This window comes from Centroberyx affinis, unplaced genomic scaffold, assembly GCF_046629955.1.
Source record: "Centroberyx affinis isolate AG114_WGS23_722 - 3 ecotype Tasmania unplaced genomic scaffold, CSIRO-AGI_Caff_v1 ptg000713l_1, whole genome shotgun sequence".
NCBI classification, from domain to species: domain Eukaryota; kingdom Metazoa; phylum Chordata; class Actinopteri; order Beryciformes; family Berycidae; genus Centroberyx; species Centroberyx affinis.
Window position 1 is genome coordinate 388,895 of NW_027279330.1, and position 24,727 is coordinate 413,621.

The 24,727-nt window shown below is 41.7% G+C and overlaps 1 protein-coding gene and 1 pseudogene across 1 annotated transcript; both read right to left on the reverse strand.

Annotated features, from left to right (window-relative positions):
* Window positions 1-358: 358 nt before the first annotated feature.
* Window positions 359-20,202, reverse strand: LOC139644138 (integrin beta-3-like). The gene is made up of 15 exons (XM_071519512.1): window positions 20,029-20,202; window positions 18,870-18,955; window positions 17,625-17,829; window positions 17,018-17,270; window positions 15,121-15,283; window positions 14,572-14,733; window positions 14,305-14,400; window positions 12,827-12,916; window positions 11,966-12,100; window positions 10,225-10,669; window positions 6,458-6,680; window positions 5,591-5,691; window positions 5,093-5,212; window positions 3,080-3,246; window positions 359-1,807 (listed from the first exon to the last, which is right to left on the reverse strand). Exons 1-15 carry the CDS (start codon window positions 20,099-20,101, stop codon window positions 1,739-1,741), a joined length of 2,388 nt encoding a protein of 795 aa, XP_071375613.1. The 5' UTR covers window positions 20,102-20,202; the 3' UTR covers window positions 359-1,738.
* A 1,666-nt stretch (window positions 20,203-21,868) lies between these two features.
* On the reverse strand, window positions 21,869-24,375 carry LOC139644159 (serine/threonine-protein kinase pim-2-like; annotated as a pseudogene).
* Between the last annotated feature and the right edge of the window lie 352 nt (window positions 24,376-24,727).

A 24,727-nucleotide genomic window follows, 5' to 3' on the forward strand; every position in this document is an offset into this window, starting at 1 on the left:
TGGTAATAAACACATCTGGGCCATGAAGTTTCAATAGAAGCTGATGAATTCATAGGCTGAATAAAGTTAAAATCACCTTTATGCCTCACCTACTGCCCACCTATTATTGGGGATGGGCATCACTTGTATTCATCAACAGGCTGCAGGATACTTGCAATATTGCAATAGTCCACGAGATGGAAGCAGTGCCCTGCAAGTCAACTCCAGTCCTTTCACAGTTTAAACAGTCAATATTTATCATGTATAATTTGAAACAAGCACCCATCAACAATCTGGGTGTTCAATACATTACTTTGTGAAATGGGTGTAAAAAAAATATATAAGGGGAAACACAACAAATCTTGTGTTATTTAGAGTGATTTAATAGGTCATAAATTTGAAAATCCTTGTTGACCTAATATTATACATTAAAGCACTACATCCTTGCTTTTCTGTTCATGCACTGTCTGGCTTGAGCCAACAATGTACAAATCACAGACACTTAAACATACACACAAGTGCAAATACTGTACATCGATTAAATATCTAGAGCATTCTGATAAGGTTTATCCGTTGAAGGAATTGTTTGATGTCACTAAAAATTGTAAACACAACAAATATTGCAGGAAATCATGTGCCTGAATGTCTCAATGTTTGACCACTGGCTTGGAAAAGGGGTTTTCAAGACATTTAGCCTCAAGTACATTTTGAACATTTGTAGTACAAAAATACATCAGCTGAAAGTTAGTCACTACTGAGCCTTTAACATGTGGCGTACATGAGTCAATAGCAGAGTTTCTTTCCAAAATGCCATGTATCCATTTTGAGAAATAGCCTATAATGTCACGTTTATTATTTAAAAAAGAATTATAATGTTCTCTAAAATGACACTGTTTTGTAAGCAACTGTCTTCAGATAACCAATAACTTTAATAATCCATAATGAGTTTTTCTTTACTGTCAGTGATCATTTTGTAGAAGTAGGTACCTATCATGTTTTTTTCCCAAAGTAGTCTCATTTTGGACTAAAAAGCACTTCATTTATTCATAATATTTTTTGGCCCGGACCCTTGTTTTTCACATTTCAATACAGGACTCTTCATATGGTTGCAGAAAGTTCACTGGAACATGATACTGTATTTCCCACCCCATGAGAAAAACCTAGAATGACTAAAACATATTTTACATATTTTAGCAATAAAATAACATTAGCAGGACTGCACGCAAAGTAAAACACTTATCTATGAAGGTCTGCTCAGGAAATGGCACAGTTTTTTTCTTTGAGTGAAGTGACAGTTTCCTCAAAACCACATTATATCTGTAGAGTGTCACTTGACTGAATGTTGACTCTCCCAAAGACAGTTTTATCTTTAGTCCCACTAAGTCCCACAAACAGGAAGGTTTGATCAGGAAGTGATGTTGTGTGTTTCGCATAACATTATCTGCACTTTGCTTCTTGTTGTCATAACCTAAAGCATGTCTCACAGTCAAGTTAATGCAACACAACAATTCTCAGTCTACCATACATAAGGTCAAAATGATATCTGTCCTAGTAAGGTAATATAAGTGGATGCTTATGACAAATCCCTGATAAAATATGTCCATGGAATCATTTCTACATATTTACAAACACAAATAATTATTAAATATTGTCTTGTGACAGTAGAGGCCTGCACATGATTTGGTGGCTTCCCAGAAAGGACTGTAAAAGTCCATTTGGTCCTTCTTCTTCTTCTTCGGCTTCGGATTGCTCTGCAGCATCAATCCTTGCCTCTGTAAGTGATGTTTGTGAAGGTAGAGGTGGCTCCTTTGTAGAGAGGATTGTGTCCCTGTTAAGCAAAGGACAGAAAGAGGGAGAAAGAGAGAAAGAGTATCAGTATCTGAGTTTGACAGACATAGAAATGTTTTTAGTGTTTGTGATTCAAGATGGATTGTAGGTAATTCTAAAAAAAACACCTTAAATGTCCCTCAAGGGAAATGGGTACTTTGGTTATGGAGCTACTGTTCAGAAAAAAAACGTATGGCCTTAATTGTTTTGTTTAGTTTTTTATTACACATACTAGTCATTAAAATAGCAGTGTAAGGAGTACATAAATCCTTTACTTAAAAGTAGAAATAAACTCATAAAATAGAGCTCTGGTAAAAGTCAATATTTTCAATTCAGGGTGCAACTTCAATAAAAATATAAAATAACTTTATGTTAAATATACTTTGGTATCAAAAGCAAAACTATGCTCAGTGTAATGTTGTCATATTTCAGTACTAGAAGGTATTCCACCTTCGATGAAATTGTCCATTTGTACTTGCTCTACTTGCTTCCTAAATGTTAATGGTCTCAAAACTAAAAAGTGTATCATTTTGTTTAACTGATAGGATATCTGTATACAGAACCCTTTTCTTCAAAGTAACTTGTAACTTAAAAGTAAGATATTTGCTTAAAGCATAATATTCCCTAAAATGAAAATACTCCATCTCATTACCAATATATTTTCTGAGGGCTAAGCTTGTAGTTTACACAAATTACCTTGAACAGGAGGCTTATGTTTTCACTTCTAATACGCAGTGAGTATCTTTAAACTATCAGGATTGTGTGGGGTTTTAGGCCCTGCAGAAGGTTTGGGTGTGTGAGGCCACAGCGCAGCCTATTACCAGTAAAGGCTAATTAGCGTCAGCTAATTTCAGACCCAACCCTTCCTTGGGAAGTGGTGGCTGCCTTTTGTTCTGCTGAGAGTAACAGCATGCCGCAAAATAATAAAAAACATCTTCAGAAAAAAAGAGAGAGAGAGTGACTGTGTGTGTGGGCTTGTGTGTGCGTGTGTGTGTGTGTGTGTATGGCTGCGTGGGTGTGTGACTGTGTGTGTATGTGTGTGTGTGTGTGTGTGTGAGAGAGAGAGAGAGAAAGACAGAGCAGAGATGGAGGATTGCCTGGCACCACTGCATAGAAAAATCGCAATGTTACATTTTGAATTCCAATCTAAATGGTTGGTGATACAATTACCTTGAGTTTTATTTTGGTATTGAACCAATTAGTAGTTTCAGCGCAGCCACGCATTCATACATCAATATCTGTACACATGCTGCCCCATGCTACCTTCACTCACCGTGTCCCACTTGGCACGAGCTCGCTCCTCCTCAAATTTGGCAAACTCCCGCCTGTCGTGGATGGTAACCAGCAGCTTCCAGATGAGCAGAGCTGCCAAGCCCAGGAACAAGATGGCCCCCGCCACTGACAGAAGCACCACCAAGATGTCTGGGCCCTTGGGGCAATCTGGAGGGAAGGAGGGAGAGATAAAAGGGATGAGTAAAAGGGGACAAACAGGAGAAGATAAAACCAGAAGCCAGGGAAGTCTGATTTCACAAAGTTGCTTCCTCCCCTGTCTCCTCATATGATGGAGTTGAAAAAGGAAATTAAACTCGCTCCTGCCATCCTTTGTCTGATTCAGCAGTATGTCTTTGAAATGGCTAGATCAGTAACATTGCTATCTATCTTGCTGGCCGGCACAGGGCTTATGGCTTTGAGCCTGGGTAGTGTGTCACTGCGACAGGTAGCCATAGCCCTTGCTAGCATGGATGGTAGGTATAAAAAAAACTTTCCCACTTTCTATCATGTGGCCTACACCTAATTAGGACTATCAGATCTGTGAAGGGATGAAAGAAGTATCATTCAGTATCATTGCTGCATTGTTCTAGGGTGAGATTTGCTTACGATGTGAACTGAAGTCTAGCAACAGTTTGTTTTTCTCATGATCAGCAGAAATGAATTGCCTTTATACTCCACAGTGATAAGATCCATCTGTGTGCGTGTGTGTGTGTGTGTGTGTGTGTGTGCGTGTCTTTCTCCCTGTTTGTGTCCATTTGTCTGTGTGTGTGTGTGTGTGTGTGTGTCTATAGTAGAGTGTTGAGTAACCTAGCGGGGCAACAGCAGACAGGGTGAACTTTTACAGCCGACATCAAAGCTCCACTCCTCCGCTTCCTCTCTCCCTCCACTCTCTACCTCCCTGACTGTCACTCTGTTTCTGGCTCTTCAACCAACCTTTTGATCCCAATAATGATCTCAAGATATCATTATGGCTTACATACCAGTCCTGTCAGGTTGTATGCATCATTCAAATGCATGTCAGCTGCTATACGTTTCTTTTTCTTTTTTTTTTTTTTACATGTTGTCAACTCATATATGTTCTTTTTTACTAGAAATCTAGTACATTTTTGTATTATGAGAGTCAAATATTGTAAAATGACTAGAAATAGACGTTTATGTTTCTCCAACCTTTTTTCACTTGTGTTTGATGTCTGAGCAGCTACATGTGGATTTATTTGATTCTACTACTCTTAACTTCTAAATGAGGAATATATGCTTACTCAACTTGATCAATTAATATTTAAAAGGGATGTTTCTGTTTCCCATCATCTCCTCCTCTCCTCTTCTTCCTTCTTAGCCTCCCTCACTGCTATTTGTCTCCCTTCTTATATGTTGTGTATCCCTTTCTTTGTCTTGCTTAGTTTCCTCTGTTCTCTCTCCCTCTCCTGCTTTCCTCTTCAGGATTTTGTAGTGTCAGCGGGTTCCTCGAGGAGCTGGACGGCTGTTTACGACCCTCTTTTGCACGGCGGGGCGCATTGTGTTCAAGGCATGTTTGGTGTAGTTCTCTGCTACCCAGTCGCGCCTAAATTAAACACACGCATCCATTAAAAGCTAACCCGAGGACAGACTTTCTCTGCGGGCACTGGTGGTCATTAAAGGATCTTTTACCGCCCTGCACTCTTTCTGCAGGGCCACTTAACAAGCAGATGAAGGGCGTGCAACAGGGGAAGTGGCAACTTGTACAAGATGGATGAAGAAAAAGCACTGATACAAAATTTGTATCAGTGCTGACACTGCCACACTCCGAGTGGCAGTGATTGTGTGATTGCTTTCATTTAAAAAAGAAAACAGGATCTATAATGATGCATTTGTGGCTCTGGGTAGCTTTCTTTCCTTGTTATATAATCAGTATTTCACAGTTATCTGTCATAGAGCCTTCCTTCATCCTTCTCATATAGTGTCTGAATTATGAATTCTCAATTACTGTCCTCAAGTTTGTATTACTTCTAGCAAACGTTAAATGGATCTTTCTTACCTGGCTCTTTGACGACATACAAGATGGACTTGCCGCTGGCGTCCTCATAGTACTGAAAACGCTCCACACAGTCGTCCTCATCCTTGTAAGTACAGTTTACAGCATTTGTATCATGGAGCACTGGATGTAAGATCAAGAGGATATGGCACCACATCAGTTAGTCAGGCTGGACTTGAAAAGCTAAATCTAAATGTGTCAATGATCAGCCTCCAAGCTTCATCTAAGAACAGATTAATTTATGCATTCAAAGGGTAGCCATTGAAAAGAACAAACCCACAACCATGACAGCAATAAGGCCATAGCACATTTTTCTTGTTTTTGTGTGAAGAATGCATCAAAATCTGCAATAAATAATTTGTAATTTTACAACAGTTTTTGTCTGAAGTCCATGGAGCAACTTTTGTGAACTTCAGAAACTCAATTTAGCATTCACACACTAATCACATTACTATGTAAGATTGTGCCGCCTTTCGATTGGTCGGCGGCTGCATGCCTCACCTAAGTCTTCCACTAGCTCGATCTCATCCCTGCAGATGCGAGTGCAGGTGTTGTCCTCAAACAGCTTGCCCCTCTTGAAGTGCTTACACTCCACACATTCCCTACCAGAAGAAAAAAAAAACAGATCATCAGCACATTTTACTGTTGAATAGCTTTCCAAGCATCACAACTCTGTTAGTCACACAGTTCAAGTACACACCCAGACTTTTGAAGGTTTTGAAGGTTGATACCGCTACTGATATTTTTGGATTGAAGCTGCCAATAGTCAATATTTTGTGCCGGCACTGAATATATTTAAATATCTTTTCTATATTCATGCTAAAACATTACTCAGTATACTAAGTATTCAGTGTTTCCCACAAGAATGTTATTCTTGAAACAGTATTTAAACCATGTGACACTGAAACTCTCCACTGAACCCAGACTAATGAAATTATTTTTTAGTTGTGTTTTTTTTTTAGGGTTATCTGCTCTTTAAGGCAGGGAGACCCACTGCACCTATTCAATGGCAGGGAAACTCTGAGATAGATTACTACCTTTAACAAAATAATTCATTTACAAAAATGATTATTGATCAATTAAATGAATTAATAACATGTACAAAGAAATCAAATTTAATTGCAAGTTTTACAGACAGAACCTCCATCATATCAGCAGTGGATCACATGACTGGTCAATATCCGATATTCAAATAAAGACCAGTATCAGTCTGATATATCGGCCTAATCCTGGTGCACATGCTCACATACTGTATATACACTATATACTGTATGTGTTATGTATATGTGTGTGCTTTGTGTATTTGAGTTTATGCGTGGGCACATGCATCTATATGCTCTTCTATGTATTCATTGTGTCCAGACTCACTTCTTCATGGTGCAGGCGTCGGGGCAGGTGGGACACTTGTCGCAGGTGGCCCCGTAGGCGCCGGGCTGGGTGCACTCACAGGCCCCGCACACACACTGGCCCCTCCCGCTGCACAGGAGGCCCAGGTTGGACATGCAGGTGTCTGTCCGCCTGGAGCAGTTACAGTTCTCGCCCTGCCAGTCCGGCCCACACTGGCAGAAACCACAGTCACAGGTTCCATGGCCTGGGAGGGAGGGAGGGAGGGAGGAGGTAGAGGGAAGAGGAAGAGAGGAGGGAGGAAGAGAGGGAAGAGACGCCATTGGTCAAAATTGCAATCATTGATCAGATCAGTTAAGGTAACCTCCCTTCATATGCATGGACACCACACACACACCCATATAATTACACTTTCACTCATCTATTCCACTTTATTGTTGTAATTCTCATTCTTCAAATACGTATCCTAACTATTCCCACACTTATTCCTATATACATTTTACAAATCGACAACCAATAGAAGTAGGTATGTGTGCATAAATGAGGAGAATTATAAGGGTGAGGAAAAGAAGGAGGGGGTGAGCGAGGAGGAAGAGGAAGTGAAGAGAGGGAGGGGAGGAAGAGCAGAGAACAAAAAATGAAAGAAGACAATGTGACCATTTGAAATTCAGTGTGAAAGTGAGCGTGCGGTGGGAATTCAGAAGGAAAAAGGAGAGATGGACTATTTAGTGGTTAAAATTACTGTAATTTCAACTGTTGAAATGAAACAACATAGGTTTAGAACTGATAGGCCAAGAGGCTTTGTTATATGGTTAAGAACAGGATTAAATACAGACATAAGCACCAATGTGGTTCCACACTCCATCAGATTTAGTACAGGCATTCCTCATATACTGTATGTTGCTTTTGTGGCTTTTGAAAATATCATGTTTTAATTTCATGCTTCCTCTATAACCTGAGGATATTCTGCCACCCTTAGTGCTCATGAAAGCCTTTCAACACGCCATCGGATAAACTCAAAATGCATGGTGGCTGAACTAAATACAAGGGTGTTTTAATTAGCTACAAGGTTTTCACCCGACAGTGACAATGTGTTTAGACCCATTCCAACAGGAATAAATCTGTAAAGCATTATTTCTTAACCCCAAAACGTTGGTGGTAATCTCTTGCCAAGCCATTTTAATGTCTAAAAATGTGGAACTCTTGGCTTTTGATCCCAAATACTGGAACGGAGAAGTGGTAAGCCATGTTTCTGCAACTGTTGAAGATCCGAAGCTAATTTCATTGTGTGCCAGTGGTGTCTGGAGCGCTTTTTTTTGTCTGCATGATTCAGTGTGTGTGTGTGTGTGTGTGTGCATGTGTAAGCGAGGGAATTTGCGTGTAATTATTCTGACTCTATGTCTCTATGTGTGTGTGTGTGGGGGGGGGTGTGTATGTGCGTGTGCCAGTAAGGGAGTGACAATGCAGAAGACATTACACACATCCCTTGTTGTGGCGTATCACCACAAAGCATTGCCCAGATAAACAATGAGACCGGAAGCTGCTTGGAACAGACTGACTGGATAAAAGATTATCCATAAACAAACTGCCAGGACCGCACGACCGCAGGACCACTGGCTTCTAATTAGACCATTCTGTGGGGGAAGAAGAATGGTCCTCACCCTGAATAAGGCATGTCAAGACACCAGCACACACACACACACACACACACACACACACACACACACACACACACACACACACACACACACACACACATGTACTACACACATTTGCACACATCCAGAACATTTCCAGCGCTCTCCCACTTGGCCCTTTCTTGCCAAACTTGGGGTTTATTTTTAGCCCTATGACACCACACTAGCCAATGAGCAAGCAGAAAGGTATTTTCATGATAATCTATGGCCTTTGGGGAATACAGCAAAACATGTCTGCGAGAACAGGGGGGGGGGGTTAAGCGCTCGAAGCTGGATAGGATCTGATGGTGTGATGAAGTGTGAGGCATTCTGTGTATAGGCTTAACACTGCTCAATTTAAATATTCCCTGAGCAATCTTAGTATCAACTCATGTGTTTTAACTATAAGTAACTGAAAGAAAGTCTAAATCTATTGTGAACAAGGCCATCAGCTTAGGTGAAGTAGTGGACTTGTGATGGATAATTTGACTGCATGGTCCTTCCTCTTGGCAGTTTATGCAGTCACGCTGTCCCTTTTCTCCTCATCCTGTATTTGTGTCTCCTGTCTTCCATCCACATTTCAAGCTAAAAAAGTCAAGAAATACAGAGGAAAGACAGCTCTTCAACACTTCTTTTGAGAGTTAGCCTCCACCTCCATGACCCTAAACACAACAAGATATCATCGATCGTGTGCTCTAGTTTGATTTCCAAACTAATCAGCAGGTAGTTAGGGTATAAACTGAGGTCAGATACCAGTAAAGAAGAAAGGCACTTGCTGCAGAACTTGAAAGCGCCGCTGCTCTGATGCTGTGTGAACAGACAGGACAAGAGATGCTCCTGATGTTCTCAACCTCTTCTTTGATTGATTCTTACTACAGTAGATTTGGTAATTTCTGTTGAAGTGCACCATGCCTGTTAATGGGATTTCTTGCAAGCTGGTGATACATGTATATTAGATCCTATCTGTAGCTACTGAGAGCGAGTGAACTGTTATCAGCACGAGACTGAAATGACAGCAGGTTATGTACGGTCCAATTCACATGATTTACACAGCTCGTGCTAGACTGAAACGCTGCTTTTGGTGGAGATTTCCATTAGAAATACATTCTTATTCCTATCACATCACATTTTTTTCCACTGGCAGACTGACTTGATGACATACTGTCTCTTTTCAAACACTAGTGGTGAGGAAATTCCCACCCTGCCTTGATGTAAAGCTCTCACCAATTATGTAGGCCTGCTTTTCACTAAATCCTACCTAAGGAACAGCATTGCAGTTTATTGTATTATTAATTTAGTTTATTTTTTCATAAAAGATAAAAACAAGGTGCAGTTAAAGGCATGTGGTGCAAGTGAGGTTTAAAAAACCAAAACACCAAAACCAAAGAAAACCTCATCATACTAGTTAAAACAGCATGACGTGACATAATGGATTACTTCATCAAATATCCTCTGTGTCATTCCCACTGTTTGGTAATCTCAACCACAGCAGTTAAATTCCATCAAAACTTCCAATGAACCTAGAAACTGTTAGTCTCTATGATGGGTCAGGCTTGCTTAGGTTTTCTCGGCGCATGAATCCTATTGAACTCCTAGATATGTAAGTTTGGCCTGACTGACACACACACACACACACACCGCAGTGTGTTTGTTGTGAATAGAGCCATGTCCTGGGGAGAGGGGAGAGTTGTTATTGTATGTAATTCTTCCCAGATGAGGTGGGTGGTAAGTCAGTGTGGTGAAGGGGACTGCCAGCCCCGACAGTTAGGGTACACACAGTCTCTGAAACTCTCCCAGGAACACAGACATAAGAGTCATGATGGTCTTTGGGCCATTTTCACCTCCTTCTCAGTTTATTTCTCTTGTAGTGCCTGTCCACTTGTGCTTCTTACACTGTACCCATCTTGTATAGTGTGTAAGTGTATGCAATCAAGTCAAATTCCTCCAAAATGGCCAATAAAGGTCATTCCGAATCTAATTGAAGACTTTAAAAGAAAATTGTGCACTGTGTTTTACAAAGTTGTGGTTACTACATGCAGCAAGATGTTCTCAAGCAAATTCGTCCCACAGTTGGGGGTCATTTTAGCTTATAATCACATGATCACAGTATCTTACCTGAGCACAGTTCACCCTTGTAGCGCAGGCAGTTGAAGTCATCACACTCGCACAGCTTGCCCCACACCTTGCCAAAGTCGCTGCTGTGGCACACACACTGGCCACACACACAGTCGCCGCGGCCGCTACAGATGGCAGCCTGGGGGCCTCCGGAGCCCGCGGGCGCGCTGCAGCGGTCCTGCTCCGTGGGATTATAGTCGCCCTCGGCGCACTCGCAGCGCGGCCCCAGGCGACCCGGGTGGCACAGGCAGATGCCGCACTCGTAGGTCCCGTTGCCCTGGTTACACTGAGGGCTGTTGGGCTGGGCCTTGGTCTGGCACTTGCAGTCGCACTCGAAAGTGACGGTGATGGAGAGGGAGTCCTTGAAGCCCACAGGCTTGATGACGAAGGTTTTCTTCTTCTGTTTGGGGCACCCGCGAGCGCGAGCCTCCACGCTGAAGGAGACCTGGATGAAAGGAGGGGTGGGGGTGTAGCTGGAGGTCAAGTGTTGCACGGAATAAAAAGGACTTTGGTTTTGAAGTTTTTGCATGTCAAATGCTGGAGGAAAGAATGTTTTGGTTCAAAGATATTTTGAGGCCACTTCTTTTTTAAAAAGCTTTTCATGGCAAAGAGATACTGCATCCAGATGCTGCCAAATCCCTCCATTCATCAAGAATGACATTGTGCCATGTGTGTGTGTGTGTGTGTGTATGTGTGTGTGTGTGTGTGTGTGTGTGTGTAGATAGTGGCACATAGGTCTTGTGGCTGGTAGGAGTGACTCAGTCAAATAGGGCACTGCACAGGAAATGGGCTGGTCCAGACATACACACACACACACACACACACACACACACAACCGACCATCCTACTCTATCCACCCTGTGTAGAATACTTAACATATAACGGTACTTTAATGGGTTCATTCAAAGTTCCAGCACTTTCTAATCACTGTAGTCTGCATTCAGGGAGAAACAGCATGAAGGCTTAACACAGGGAATGCCTCCATATGTGTTTCGTCAAAGTAATTGTTCATTCGGCATTGCATCCAAAACTGGTAAATGTCCAAAAGTGGGCAGTTACTACAAGACTATCTGGGGAGACTGCCATATATGGAGAAAAAAGGGGAATAGAGGCAGAGAGAAAGAAATGTTTGAAGGCCAAAAAATGTCACCTGGAGTGAGGAGAGAAAAGGAGAAACAGCCAAAGAAGCTGAGAGAGAAAAAATGCAAATGCCGGCATAATTTGCTCTATTTAGGAAAGGGAGACGGCAGAGGAAAGATGGACAGATAAGAAACCAGCAACTAAGAAAGACCCTAACCCTCAGACAGTCTCCTCATGAACTTGTCTTCTTTCCATCATCTGCTGATAGGAGCAAGGGCGGAAACAGGAAGGGACAAAAGGAGGGTGGAAAATCGTACATGGAAATGACACATTATTTTTACAATCAAGCGAATATGGCCACCAAGAGTGAAGTTGATATTTCCCATGGATCAAAATAGCAAATTCAGAAGAAATAAGTGTGAAGAGAAAAAAGTATATTAAAAAGAAAAAGTAAAGAGTATTAAGAGTAGTGACAGGGACATAATCAATTTTCTCCATTCCAGAGATCTAACTTCCTTCTATGTGGGGAAAAGGTGCATCAAGTCACACTGCTTTGATTTAATAATAATAGCACACACACACACACACACACACACACACACACACACACACACACACACACACAGTACATGCACACACCAAGTCTAATAGCAGGACTGACCGTGTCTCCTATCTTGAGTCCGGAGCAGGACTTGAGGCCGGGGATGAGCTCTCCGTTCAGACAGGTGGCGTTGAAGGACAGGGACAGCTCCTCCGGGACGCCCTGCAGCTCCAGCTCCACCTTGGAGCGGATTTTCTGACAACACCGACAGAGGAAAGCAATGGCAGGAAACACACACACAAGTGCGGCTGAGTATATTGTTGAGTATATTGTTGCTTGAGTCACAAGTCAGCCTGAAGTGATGAGGCCCAAATCCCAAATCAAGTCAAGTCAAATCAAGTTGAGATCAAATCCATTTGACTCAAATCTGATTGCAAAGTTTAACGCATTATCGTCTCTTTTACTTTTATTGTCACTTCACTATAAATGAATAAATTATATGAATTGTATGTCATTTTCGAGTCTCCATATCACGACTCAAAGTCAATTTTCAAGTCAAGTCTAAGTAATTTCCCTCTCTTCCAATTTCTCCTCATGAGACTTGAGTCCCCATCTCTAATTATATGTACAAATAGATTTTCAGCTTTTTTAGTGCAAGAAGTACTGTATAAGCACAACATACTACTTCTAGTCTGGCTCATCCATCCACTCTTCACATAATAACAACTATGTAAAACCTAAATAAGGAACCAAATTTTACATAGTTGGGAGTCGCCCACATTTGGTCAGTTTCACACCTTGGCCAGTGTGGAACCTCTCACTTTGGCTCGCCAGTGTGTATGACTCAGACACTGTGGGTGTGTGTCAACAAACACATGGTGATCATGTCATCTCCTGAAACACTGTCTAGCCTAGGGTGTATATATGTATGTGTGTGTGTGTGTGTGTGTGTTGATGTAAGTCTGTGTGCGTAGCACTCACAGCGTAGGCCTTCAGTATAAGCTGAATAACGTTGCCCGAGTCGTTGGACAGCGTTCCCACCGCAGTGCCAGGAATCAGCTCACTGTAGTTCTACAAGGCAGAAACACAGACAGACTGGAACACTGTGGTCTTCCTTCACTCATTCAGGAAATTTATCTTTTTGATAGGGCTACAAGACAGGTACAAAATATCATATATGGATTATTTTGGCAGATATTGCAGTCAAGTTATTCCATTATTAGTCAAAATTATTAGTTAAATGTCACACCCCTTTTGAAGTAATAACTGCCAGATTATTGTAATAACTTGTGAAAATGTAATAAAAATGTCCCTCTAAACTGGTCAAAAATGTAATAAAACCTGTTGATGTAATACATTTCATCACATTATTACATAAAGCAGCAATTAACATGTTTTTTTTTTTACATATTTTAACTGATAATATAATAATAATTATAATATTGACTAATAATGGAATAACTCAAATTTAATTTTGAGTTTGAATTTAATTTAAGTTATTACAATCTTATTACATTAATATTATTATTACGTCAATTAAAATGTTACACCGCTTATGAAGAAATAAATGCCAGATGATGTAATAACATGATAATAATAAAATAACAATTATTACATTTGTAGGTTTCTCCATGGAAACTGGAGACGGTACCAGTAGAAAAGTTGGTAATAGTTGTTACTCTGATCATATAGAGTCAGTATGGAGCACATTGGTTGTATTATAGAAGTTTCTGATAACTGCTTGAGAGTTGTACCTAACCTTGAGAGCTGTACTTTCAACACAAAGAGAGGAATAGCAGAATGAAAACAGCTAAATAATTTATTTCATTCACTCAGTTGCTGTGGCCACAGTTGGTTACACCACCGAATGTTTCCAACTTGGGAAAAACTGAGTTTGTATCTTGACAGGATATACGTCTAAGCCTTGCTGAGTCTGAACACTGTCTCTCTGTGCTTCTTACCATTAGTGATTAATTTTGAATTTCCATTCTTCCAGTGCCGAATCCAAACTCTGAGGCATTAACCTATGTTCAACACCAATGTGGTTTGGAATACCCCAGCCAGGGCGAAGTTACTAAAGATTATGATTTGTGTGTTTTTGAGTTTCAGGTTCAGTTTCAGTTAATATTACTTTTAAGACGAGGTTTGTATGCATGTATCAGTGAGTGATTTACATGCCCGCCAATTAACCTTTATTATTCACAATCCTCAAATATAACATTTTTCAGCTGGCTCCTGTTAAAAGCATGTTCTGCTCACCATAACCCAAATAAGCTCTGATCCTGATTATGAGAAACCCATATAAGTTCACTTTCTTCCTTTTTATGGTTTTGTTTTTATATAAATCAACTAAAATGTTTTCCTCATGCCTCAAGTTTAGCCTTTTTGTTGTATTTAACTATAATAAAATTGGTCTATGCACAGTCAACATGTTCAGTGTGGACTTCAATGCTGCTGACCTGGTACAGAGGAACCACAGGGTTGGTGACTGCAAAGATGAGGTTGATGTTGTTCTCCGACATCTTTTCTGTGATCAGAGCTAGAGATGGGTAGTCCTGTGGGGTCATACGGGACGCTTGATTAGCACATAAAAAATGCACATGCACACACACACACTGAAATGTTCCTATGCACACCCATGCCCACTGGGATAGTAAAACCGAAGCTTTTCATTTTCTCTTTGTCATACTGTCCATGTGCCCACCCACACACACTCCCACACTGACCATGGTAGTAGACATGCTGTACATATTCTCAGTGTTGAGGTGGCACTGCCCGTCGTTGGGCTGTACGATCCCGGCCAGGCGACCGTCCAGAGCCACGTGGGTCTTGGCGTCCGAGGTGAAAATCAGGAGGTGGGAGGCACCGGGACGCCAGCCGATCCGCTCCTGGTTCCCATTAAACCACAAAGCAGAGGAAGGAAGGAAGGATTGAAGGAAGGTCCGACAATTTAATTCAGCTTATGAATAAAGGAAAGCTTATGAATTCATAGGAAGACACGTTTTTTCAATTTTATTTGCTATTTGTTTAATCTAAAGCACCCAAGCACGTTCCCATTCATTTCAATTCAGTTTAAGATTTGCTCTTAATTCCATCAAGTAGCTTTTCTAATTTTCTCAGCAATCCTGAAATGTGTGAAAAAGAAAGCAAGAGAGAATGCAAGTTATGTGTACGTGTGTGTGATTTGGAGTGTGTGTGTGTGTGTGTGTGTGTGTGTGTGTGTGTGTGTGTGTGTGTGTGTGTGTGTGTGTGTGTGTGTGTGTCTGTCTCTCCACCTTGCAGACGGCAGCCTGGATGATGGCGTCGAAGCCCCCCTCCGGAGCGTCTCGGTTCCTTGACACCATCTGCTTCTTCACCTCCTCGGTGAATCGGCCCACTTCCTCCGTCAGAGACAGCACATGCTTGTAGCCGAACTGGGGCAGACAGGTGGTGTTGATGCTGTCAATCAAACAGAGATGAGTCAGGTGATCAGTCAGTGTCAAGGATCAATAGAATCATCTGCTACCTGCCTGACTGTTTATCTATCTAAACATCCATACATACTTCCATGAATGCACAACATTTACTAGAATGTGTCATCTCCAAATTGACTGATGCTGCTTATTATTAATGCATCCCACTTAAATATGAGGAGGGAAATATCCAGTTGTTTAAGGAAAAATTATCCAGATCAGATTAATAATGTTTCAAAACTTCTTTTTACTTGACAAACTACCTTGCAAAGCCAAAGAAATCATTTTGGTTGGTTGTATGTAATTTTTTTGTTTATATATTGTATTATACTTTACACGCTGTAATTATCAGGTTTGGTTGCATCCATTTTGATTGTTAGATTACATTAAGTCACCAAACCCACCAGATAGTGGGCATGACAGCATGACAGCTCTGCATTACTCTGTATTTTATTGGATTGTGCCTCTTACCAGAAAACAGTTAGGGGAAAACAGTGAAACACTGGACTGTACAGAGGATTTCAGAATGTGTCCACGCAAAACTAATATTTTGAATTTTGCTCCAGCACTTGTATATATTTCACTGTCCTGAACATTTTGTTCTCTCCAAAGACTTTCATTTGGTTAAACAAGGTTCTACTGTCCTGGCAATGTATCCCCCCCCTCCCCCCACCTCTCTTTCTCCCTGCCAGTACTTTGCCGTATTATGGACCAGAATCTCCCCTTGTCTTATCTCTCACCCAAACATTCCTGTGGATGGGATCACAGCAGAATGTGTGTGAGCGCGAGACTAAATGACCTCATGGGACCTTAAATCACCAAATGAACCTGAGCTGAGCCTCAGGGTGGGGTTAACTCAGCTCGCATCACGACACCCTCAAACTCCAAGTGGATTACCTGGGGCTGATTCAGAGGAGCTGACTAAGCACTGGGCAGCCACTGTAAAGCCTTTAACAAGTGCTGTGACTCTAAGAGCTGCCAGCATTTAGACAACACCGGATTTAAAGGTACGCTCAAAAACATGACATCATCGGCCTGCATAATGAAGCTACTTCCCGCATGCAGACATAAACACATACTGAAATCTACACTAATGGCATGTTAAACATTGTTAAATTAGAATTTTACAGGGAAGTTTAGTACATGTGGGAAGGGTTAGAATTTCCAATACAGTGGGATCTGGCTTCAGTTTTGTAATTTCTCTGCTTTGTCAGACAAGGAAATGGGGCAGGGAAGCTGACTCATCAATTCCTTGTCATGAAGTATACTTTTCCCTAAAATTTGCCAAGATTTTTTCGGTTGTTTTATAGGATTTTGAATGAATGTCTCTCAAGATAAAGGAAAATGCAATGCTATGACGTGAAATGTGAGAATTTCCCTTTAGGAGTAGAACATAATCAAATCTGAGCAAATATAAATGATATTAAGCTATGAAGAATCCGCACACTTTTAGCTGTTGTTTCCTCTATCTAATGTGACAGTGTTTTGATCCCAGCTGGATTTTCACCAGGTGAACGACAAGTTGACATGTCAGGTTGAGCACAGGAACCAGGTATCTAGATTGACATTATTGTCCTTTGTAGTGTAAAGTGTCCAAACATCACAAGCTGGCAGCATAATTACACTGTAGAGTGAACTAAGAGAACAGTGAGACATCAATCCATGAGGGTGCAAACTTAACTTAACTTAAAGCACTTGACCGATTCCGCCAGTATTTTACCTGTAGCAGGGGTTCTTCACAGCCTCTTTGGGGGAAATATACATGTAAGGTGAGAGGGGCTTGTCCACAAAGGCCCCAAAGCCCATGCGCAGGTTGCTGGTGGTTCGGTTCATGGCCTCAGCCAGGCCCTTGCCCAGCGTCCTCAGGCGGAACAGGTCATCATTCATGGAGAAGGAGAGGTCCATGAGGTAGTAGAGATCCACGGGATAGTCCTCCACCTGACGCACCTTCACTGTGAAGCGCTTGGAGTCATCTGGGAGAGGGGAAGAAGGAAAGGGGAGTCTTATTTGGCAAAGAAATACCATTGTTTTTTTGCAAGGTTTCACTTGGTGCACTGCATATGGAGCTACTCCTTTTGTAAGAGTTTAATAATGCAATGCTCTAAGATCACCTTTTCTTCCATAAAGTGTTCATGCTACACTTGGATTTAGACGAAAACAAGTTGCCCTGTTGACCGAGCCTGGGAGAAACCATCAAATCTGGGCAACATAGGGTAAGCAAGCTGACTTTCCTGTTTGTGTGTAACTCCAGTTTGAATCTAAACAAAGCCTCCCTTAACTTCAGCGTGTTATAAACTTCATGTCTAACATCAGATGGAGCGGCCCACCTGGTCGGAGGGTGATGTGGAGTTTCTGGGGCTGGATCTGGGTGACGTCCTGCGTGGCTCCCGCTGCCTTGTTGCTGAGCGGCCGGTCCTCGATCACCTGCAGTTTGCTGGTGGGAGACTCCAGACCTGATGGAGCGCAGCCCGCCGCCACCAGGTTGCTCTTCAGATCGCAGCGGGACAAGCCGGCAACCCCCTGCCCAAACTCCTGAGGAAACACCCAGGACATTTTCACAGCAAAGTACTGTCAGTTTGAAGTATTCTAACTTGGCAAAAACTTCATTAAGTAATTGTTAATTTACTTCTGTCTGTATTAAGCTGTGTTAAGGGGAAAGGGTATAAAGTTCATCTAAAGGCTAAAATGTACTGGGGATGAAAAAGTCCAGACATGGTCCAGAACACCATGTTATCTATGAGTAAATCTTCCCAGTAGTGGAATGAAGAAGCACTCGGCACTAACCTTTCTGGATGTTATGGAAACTCCCTAAAACAAAATGTGCATAAAGTTGTTTGTTTAGTCTGACAGATCAACCAGTGCTGGTGAACATGAACAACTCTCTCACATGGCCAGAAACCAGAGTGGTGAGATGGTCATCATCTTGAGGTATATTTGGGGCTGCAATGCTGACTTAAATGGAAGGCTGACTGTGTGGACTTTACAGTATTTCACTGTAGCACTGATAGGTTTGAACCAGTAGCCTAAATGTGGCCATGTCCACATAAAATCACATGGGTTCTGTCACTGCGTCCACAGTGTCAGCCGCTCATACAGTGTCAATGGAGCAAAAAGTGACTCTTGTTGACATTGTGCTTGTAGCTCTGGGAAGGACATGTTCTTGTTCACAAATCACTATTCTTTAAGATTGTAAGAGGAATACTGGTGAATTCTGTTTCAGGGTGAATTTTCCCTTTTGAAAAACCCATGTCATGGTTAAGAAAGTGTTCTTTTGGTCAACTTTTTTAGCATATGACTACTCATTGTCACTGCTTACACCATAATTAATAAGTTTTAACATAAAAGGCTACTGGAGGCTCATTACTTTGCTTCCCTTTATCTATTAAAATCTGATTTTCAATTAGAGCACTCACACAAAAGCACCTGAACCTATTTGGTGTTGTCAGTAAAAGCGAGCATCAGTCTGGGTTTGCATGTAATCCATGTAGTCCGGGAATGCTGTACCACCCTGCACCAGCCAGGCTGGGAGAAAGCACATTGCCTAAATGAAGTGAAGTGGAAAAGGAGCCCACCTCTTGGAAGCACCAGGCACAGCTGGGGTGCACAGCCAGACATTGCTTGCATGTACTGGCCCCTCTGGAAGTGCAGACATTGGAACCTGGAACCAGAGTGGAGTTATTCTTCCAAAACTGCAGAGATCCTTCACTTACTGTACTCAGTCCAAATGAAAAGTCACTGTAATATCCCTGTAGGGATTTACAGTGTGTACTCAATTGTGATCTTATTTTAACCTCATCATACTTTATGTGTTTTTACCTCCTATGATCTCACTATAATATTCCTATAGGGAACATAACACAGTTTTGCTGTCATATTTGTCATTCTATAGTTTTTCTTCACAAGGGAGATTACAATCATAACGCAGAGAAAAACTTGGAACAAAAAAATACAATAATTGAGTTATATCACAAAGCAATTAAAATGGATGAATAGCAAAACTATGGACCATTCAGAAATGCTTATGCACTAATGTCTAGGCTAACAGAAACCTTCTGTCTGGTCTTTAAGTTTGGACTCTTTAGGCTATAACATCCGGCCACAGGTTGGAGTTATTTAAATTGACATCCCCCCAACACAAAAACACACACACACACACACACACTTGTGGATTTATACTCACTCACGATACTGGCTCAGTGGACACGACTCACGAAACCACTAATACAGGGGTTCCCAAATGTTTTCCTGTCCAGTCCAGGACCCCCCAAAACTAGATACACATTATAGGTCACCGAACCTCCATTTGATAACATTTTGTCCCAATAAGGAACCCCATTTGAGAATATTTTAGTCGCTGGATATGACTTCACACAGAGTTACATAACTGTCTACTCTGTTGGCAGGGTGGTTATAGCGCGACAGTGAACCATGTTCTTTCACTTCTAGGGAGTGAGCTGATGATAAAAAAAAGAAAGAAATTATTCCTCCTGGAAACCCTTCAATGACCGCCGGTGGTCCCCGGACCTCACTTTGGGAACCATTGGCCAATTAAGTAGGCTACAGATGCATGGTTAATTCCCCGAGACATCAGGTGGTCAGGGGTCATGGGTGAAGCAAAGAAAGGCACCTACATGTTCTGTATCTTTGAAATGAACACCCTGTGCGCTCTGCAACATAGCCTAATCTATATGAGCCAAGCATGAAAAAGTTAAATAAAACAGTATAACTTACCACAAATGGCTGTTATTCCTGTAAAAATCAACATGCATATCCACAATATTGTTTGCGCGGTGAGAGTACCCATCCTGCTGCGGGCACCCTGCGAGGACGGAGCTCTCTGGGAAATATAGCCTACTGCAACTCTAAAAGAACTTGGAAAAAAACTTTCTTCATCTGCAATCGACACAACTCCAAATAGAGTAAAATCCTCTAAAGCCGCCCCTCTCCCTCCCTCCATTCACGACTCTCATCGCTGTACCATTAGGTGGAGTGGGCGGGGAAAGTGAGGCTGAGGTGTCAAGTGCAGCATCCACTTATCGTGCAGCAAAAATCTGGCAAAACTGTCTGAACTTTCTTTTTGAGCATTTAACCGCAAAAAAGACACACAAGCATAAAGTAACATTCAAAGATGTAAGTTTGATGATAAATAAGACTATGTGGATAACTCAATTTTGATTAAATAAATAAATAAATAAATAAAAAGTCAGAGCCTTATCCAAATTGCACAAACCGAACATTATAATATTCCTATAATATTCCTATAGGGATTTATGATGTGGCTGCGATAGTCTGCTCAATAGTGACTATATAGTGACCTTATCACACTTTTTACTGTGTAGATCTTTTTTGATTTTTTTTAATTTTTTTTTTCAATAAAGAAAAATCTGGTGCTGCTCGACTTATGTTAAATGATGGTCTCAATAATCAGTCGCCTATTGGGCCTATGTGGCATTATCCCCAAGACTCTTCTTAATCACAACAAAAGCACTCTGTTACAACGCTCATTTGCAGAGCAATTAAGTCACTTTATCAAATGTATGGCAATCCTGTATGAACCTTGATAGACCTGTTAGCTTACAAAACCATTATACTGGAGTGGCTCTACATTCAAAGACGGATGCCAACGTCTTTGGAGCAGGAGTGAAGCCAAGATGACACTCAGTGAAGTGAAGTGAGTGAAGCTCAACAAGTAGCCTAACCCATAGAGATATAGCGGTTTTATGTATTTTATCTCTATGGCCTAACCTATCTAAAGAAGTTCCGTTATTAAAAATATTTGTTTATAATGAACACTGACCCATGTCCACACACGTTTTATTACATGCATTTACAATTATCATTACATTTCAATTGCAGTTTAATAAATGAGATTAGAAATATGTTTTGTTGTTCTCTATGCTGAGTTTATTAATCTTGTCAGTTAGAAGTCATGATGCTATCCAAGACTGTAAACAAATGACTTGTAAAATCTTTTAGCTCCAAACCCTTTGTCGTCTCAATAAGTGGTGTTACTGAAAGATTAGAGGTGTTTTCTGCATCCGTGACTGTCACAGAAAAATGTTGTTGTTACATATGCTCATTATTTGAGCATATGCCTTCTGATCGTATCTATGTTCATGTAGCACTGACTTGTCTGATGTGTTATTAAAGTGTTATCAAATATCTTCCTCCAAGCTTGTGAATTATTGGACTGGTTCCCTAGTGCTTAGAGCATGAAGAGTAATCTTTGACTTTTACTGACCTCTACCGGTGACTATAAGAACTACAGCATCGTCAGGTCATGGCAGCTTACTGTGACCTGTGGTTGACACCACTGTTGTCAACTCAGCGCTGTTGTCTCTAGACTTAGTGACTTTTCAGTTTACCCAGGTGACTTTATTTCTCAGGAAGGACTAGTGACTTTTTCAGCCTAAAGGGGAAAATGTTTGTGTCCCAGAGCGCAAAGTTTTATGGGTTTAAGGAAACAGATGTTGATATCTGATATCTGCCAGGAGTTACTCATGCTTGGAAAGCATAGAATAACAAAATGAACCAAGGGCAAACTCCAGTCTGGACTGATGCTCATACTCAGCTATTTCTTCATGAGTTCTTCACTGGTATGAACACCCGAGAAGGTAAATTATGGCAAAGAGCGCAGACAAGTCCATCATGCTTCACCAAGGTTACAGGGTCTGGAATCAGATTTGTTTTTATCTGGTTATGCTTGTAAGAGCAGGGAGTTTCTCGCACTGGAGAGCTGCTTAAGGTTTACTTCTGAAGATGTATAAACTGCTAACAAAAAATGATCTACAATGTTCAACCATGATCTATAATCTTTCAAGGATTCAAATAATCAAATAATTCACCAAGACTGGTTCAAAGACATTATATTTTTTTAAACAGATTTTCAAAAATATACAGATTTTCATGGTGTTTGATTATGTTATCTCTGCAAGTCGTAGATTCATCCAGTGTAGATCTGGGGTGCCAGGGGTGGAGCTGCAGGCGCTCCAGGGTGAAACGGCGCTCAGGAGACTTGGCCAGACACCTTCTCAAAAAATCCTGGCAATCTGGAGAGAAAATCAGGAATCAAAGACTAACTCAAACCCGGTCTGTTTGTATGTGTATGACGTGTGTGTGTGTGTGTGACTATGCGTCTTACTTTGTTTAGGTTTCTTGTGGACGATCTCCCTCCTGGCGTCAAAGGGGAGACATCCAGCCAGCATGCTGTACATCACCACCCCCAGCTGCCACACTGTGGTGGGACCCGCTCTCTAGGAGCCGAGCTGGTACCACTCTGGAGGGGCGTACACAGAGGTTCCTATATTCAGACAGAGAGATGAAGGGAGAGGGAAGGAGGTAGCCTGAAATGGAGAAAGAAAAAGGGGAGAGACAGTGAGGGGAGGCAGGGCATTGGGTAACCTTGAAAACAAATTAAACAGTTATTTCAGAGATTGGAAGAAAGAGTGAAGAGCAGGAAGAGAAGCCAGGCGGCGTACCAGAGACATTAGTGGAGGCTCGTTCCTTAGGACGCCTAAAGCCGAAGTCTATCATCCGGACATATCATCGGAAGTGGGACATCAGAGCCTGTTTCTACTAGAATATTTTCAAGTTTGATGTCTCACTTCATTATGATCTGAGATAGAGAGAGTGATGGAGAGAAATACAATATTAGATAGATTGTCAGGGTGGAAATGCTTCTAAAACAACATTCAGACCATGGGACTGCTCTTCTGAGGGACACCACACACACACACACACACACACACACACACACACACACACACCTTAGCCTCATGCTCCTGGATGGAGTCCCCTCTGGCCTGGAAGTACTCAAGGTCCATGGAGGGCACGGGTCTCTCCAGCACAAGGATCAGTTCGCCGCACAGATCAAACCAGTCCAGCAGGGTCACGGCTGCGGTGCTGCCTACTGATCCTGGTTGAGATCCTGCTCCTGCTCTTAGCAGCAGTATCACCTCCAGGGGAAAACTGCACACCTTCCCGTTCAGAGTCTAAAAGAAATAAAGCGGGTGCAGTGAGGAGGATGAGAAAGAAAGCCCACACAGAAAGCAAAGCAATGCTGATGAAACCTGTGTGTATAAATGTGCAGCACTCATACGTTTCCAGAAATCCTATCTAAGCTGCTCTTGTTCAGTTCTATAAGTTCCAGCTAGTGTAAGAAGAATAAGTCACAGTAATGTGTGGGTTTTATATATGCATTCAAGACACTGTGCTTCAAATAAAAGCAGCTGTAAGTTTGACAGTTTGTGTACGCATGTGTTCGCATGTGTACCCCTCATACCCAATATAAAAATAAGCAACCTAGAGATGTCAAGAGAGATGTTAAACATTCAAATGATAGTGATAATTTAAACAGAAAGAACAAATATGTCACTCACCATTCACTTGTAGACCACATTAATCTTCGGAATATGTTTTATTGCAACTTACAGGACAGAAACACAAATACTTAGACACTTAAGGCTTAGACACTTACACAGCATATAGTGAATTGTAAATTGTGTGTGTGTGTGTGTGTGTGTGTGGCTTACAGGCAAACAGGCACACTGTAGACTAATCCATAGCCTCCCTCGCCCAGCGGTGCCACCTCCTCAAACATGGCCTCAAATTTGGCTACACACACACACACACACACACACACACACACACACACACAGATATTTGTTTTAACATACTTATGAGGATCTTTCATTGATTACGTTCATTCCCTAACCCCCAGTCCTAACCTCAATTTCCTTAAACCTAATTCTAATCTTAACCCTAAACTTAACTTGTAGAAAACTAAGGAAAACTAAACCTTGTAGAAATGAGGCATTTAGCTTAGCACTTACATATGGAATACACACACACACACACACACACACACACACACACACACTATCTATCTTTCTGTTGGTCTCATCTGACCTCTGCTGTTTGCTCTGCCAGTGTTGACTGAGGAAGACCTGGCTGTGTTGTGGGAGAAGGGCCACTGGAGCTGCCGCTGTTGTCCTGGGAGGAAGCAGGTGAAGTTCTTTCTGCTTTCACCTCCTCCTTCAACTCTACTCGAGGGCTTTGGGTGGTTCCCCTCATCTTCATCTTGGCCTCCTCTTGGCTCTTCCCAGAGCTGGCCTTCCTCTTGATCCTCCTCCTCCTCCTCTCTGCTCATGCATCCTCCACCAGCAGGTTGTTAAGTTCATTGCATCTGTTGGTTGCTGCTGGGCTGCTGTGGCTGCCTAAAAATGGAGGGAAAAAAGCCATGTAGTCATTAGGTTGTTTCTGGCATGTGGTGAATAGTTGTAGTGTTGTGTGACATGGCCTTCCTATCAGGTCAGGAGGACACAAAGCCAGATCACAAACATGTTATCAGGATGAGAAAAACAGCAAAACAACAGGAACCAGAGCTATAACTTGAGGTACTGGAATTAGTGTCCACCCTACCTGATAAATC

Coding starts and splice junctions, on each gene's coding strand:
- LOC139644138 (XM_071519512.1), bottom strand. CDS start 20,101: ATGGGTACTCTCACCGCGCAAACAATATTGTGGATATGCATGTTGATT. Junction 14,734..15,120: donor TCCAGGCTGCCGTCTGCAAG/GTGGAGAGACAG, acceptor AATGGGAACCAG/GAGCGGATCGGCTGGCGTCC. Junction 6,681..10,224: donor CAAGGGTGAACTGTGCTCAG/GTAAGATACTGT, acceptor CCTCCCTCCCAG/GCCATGGAACCTGTGACTGT.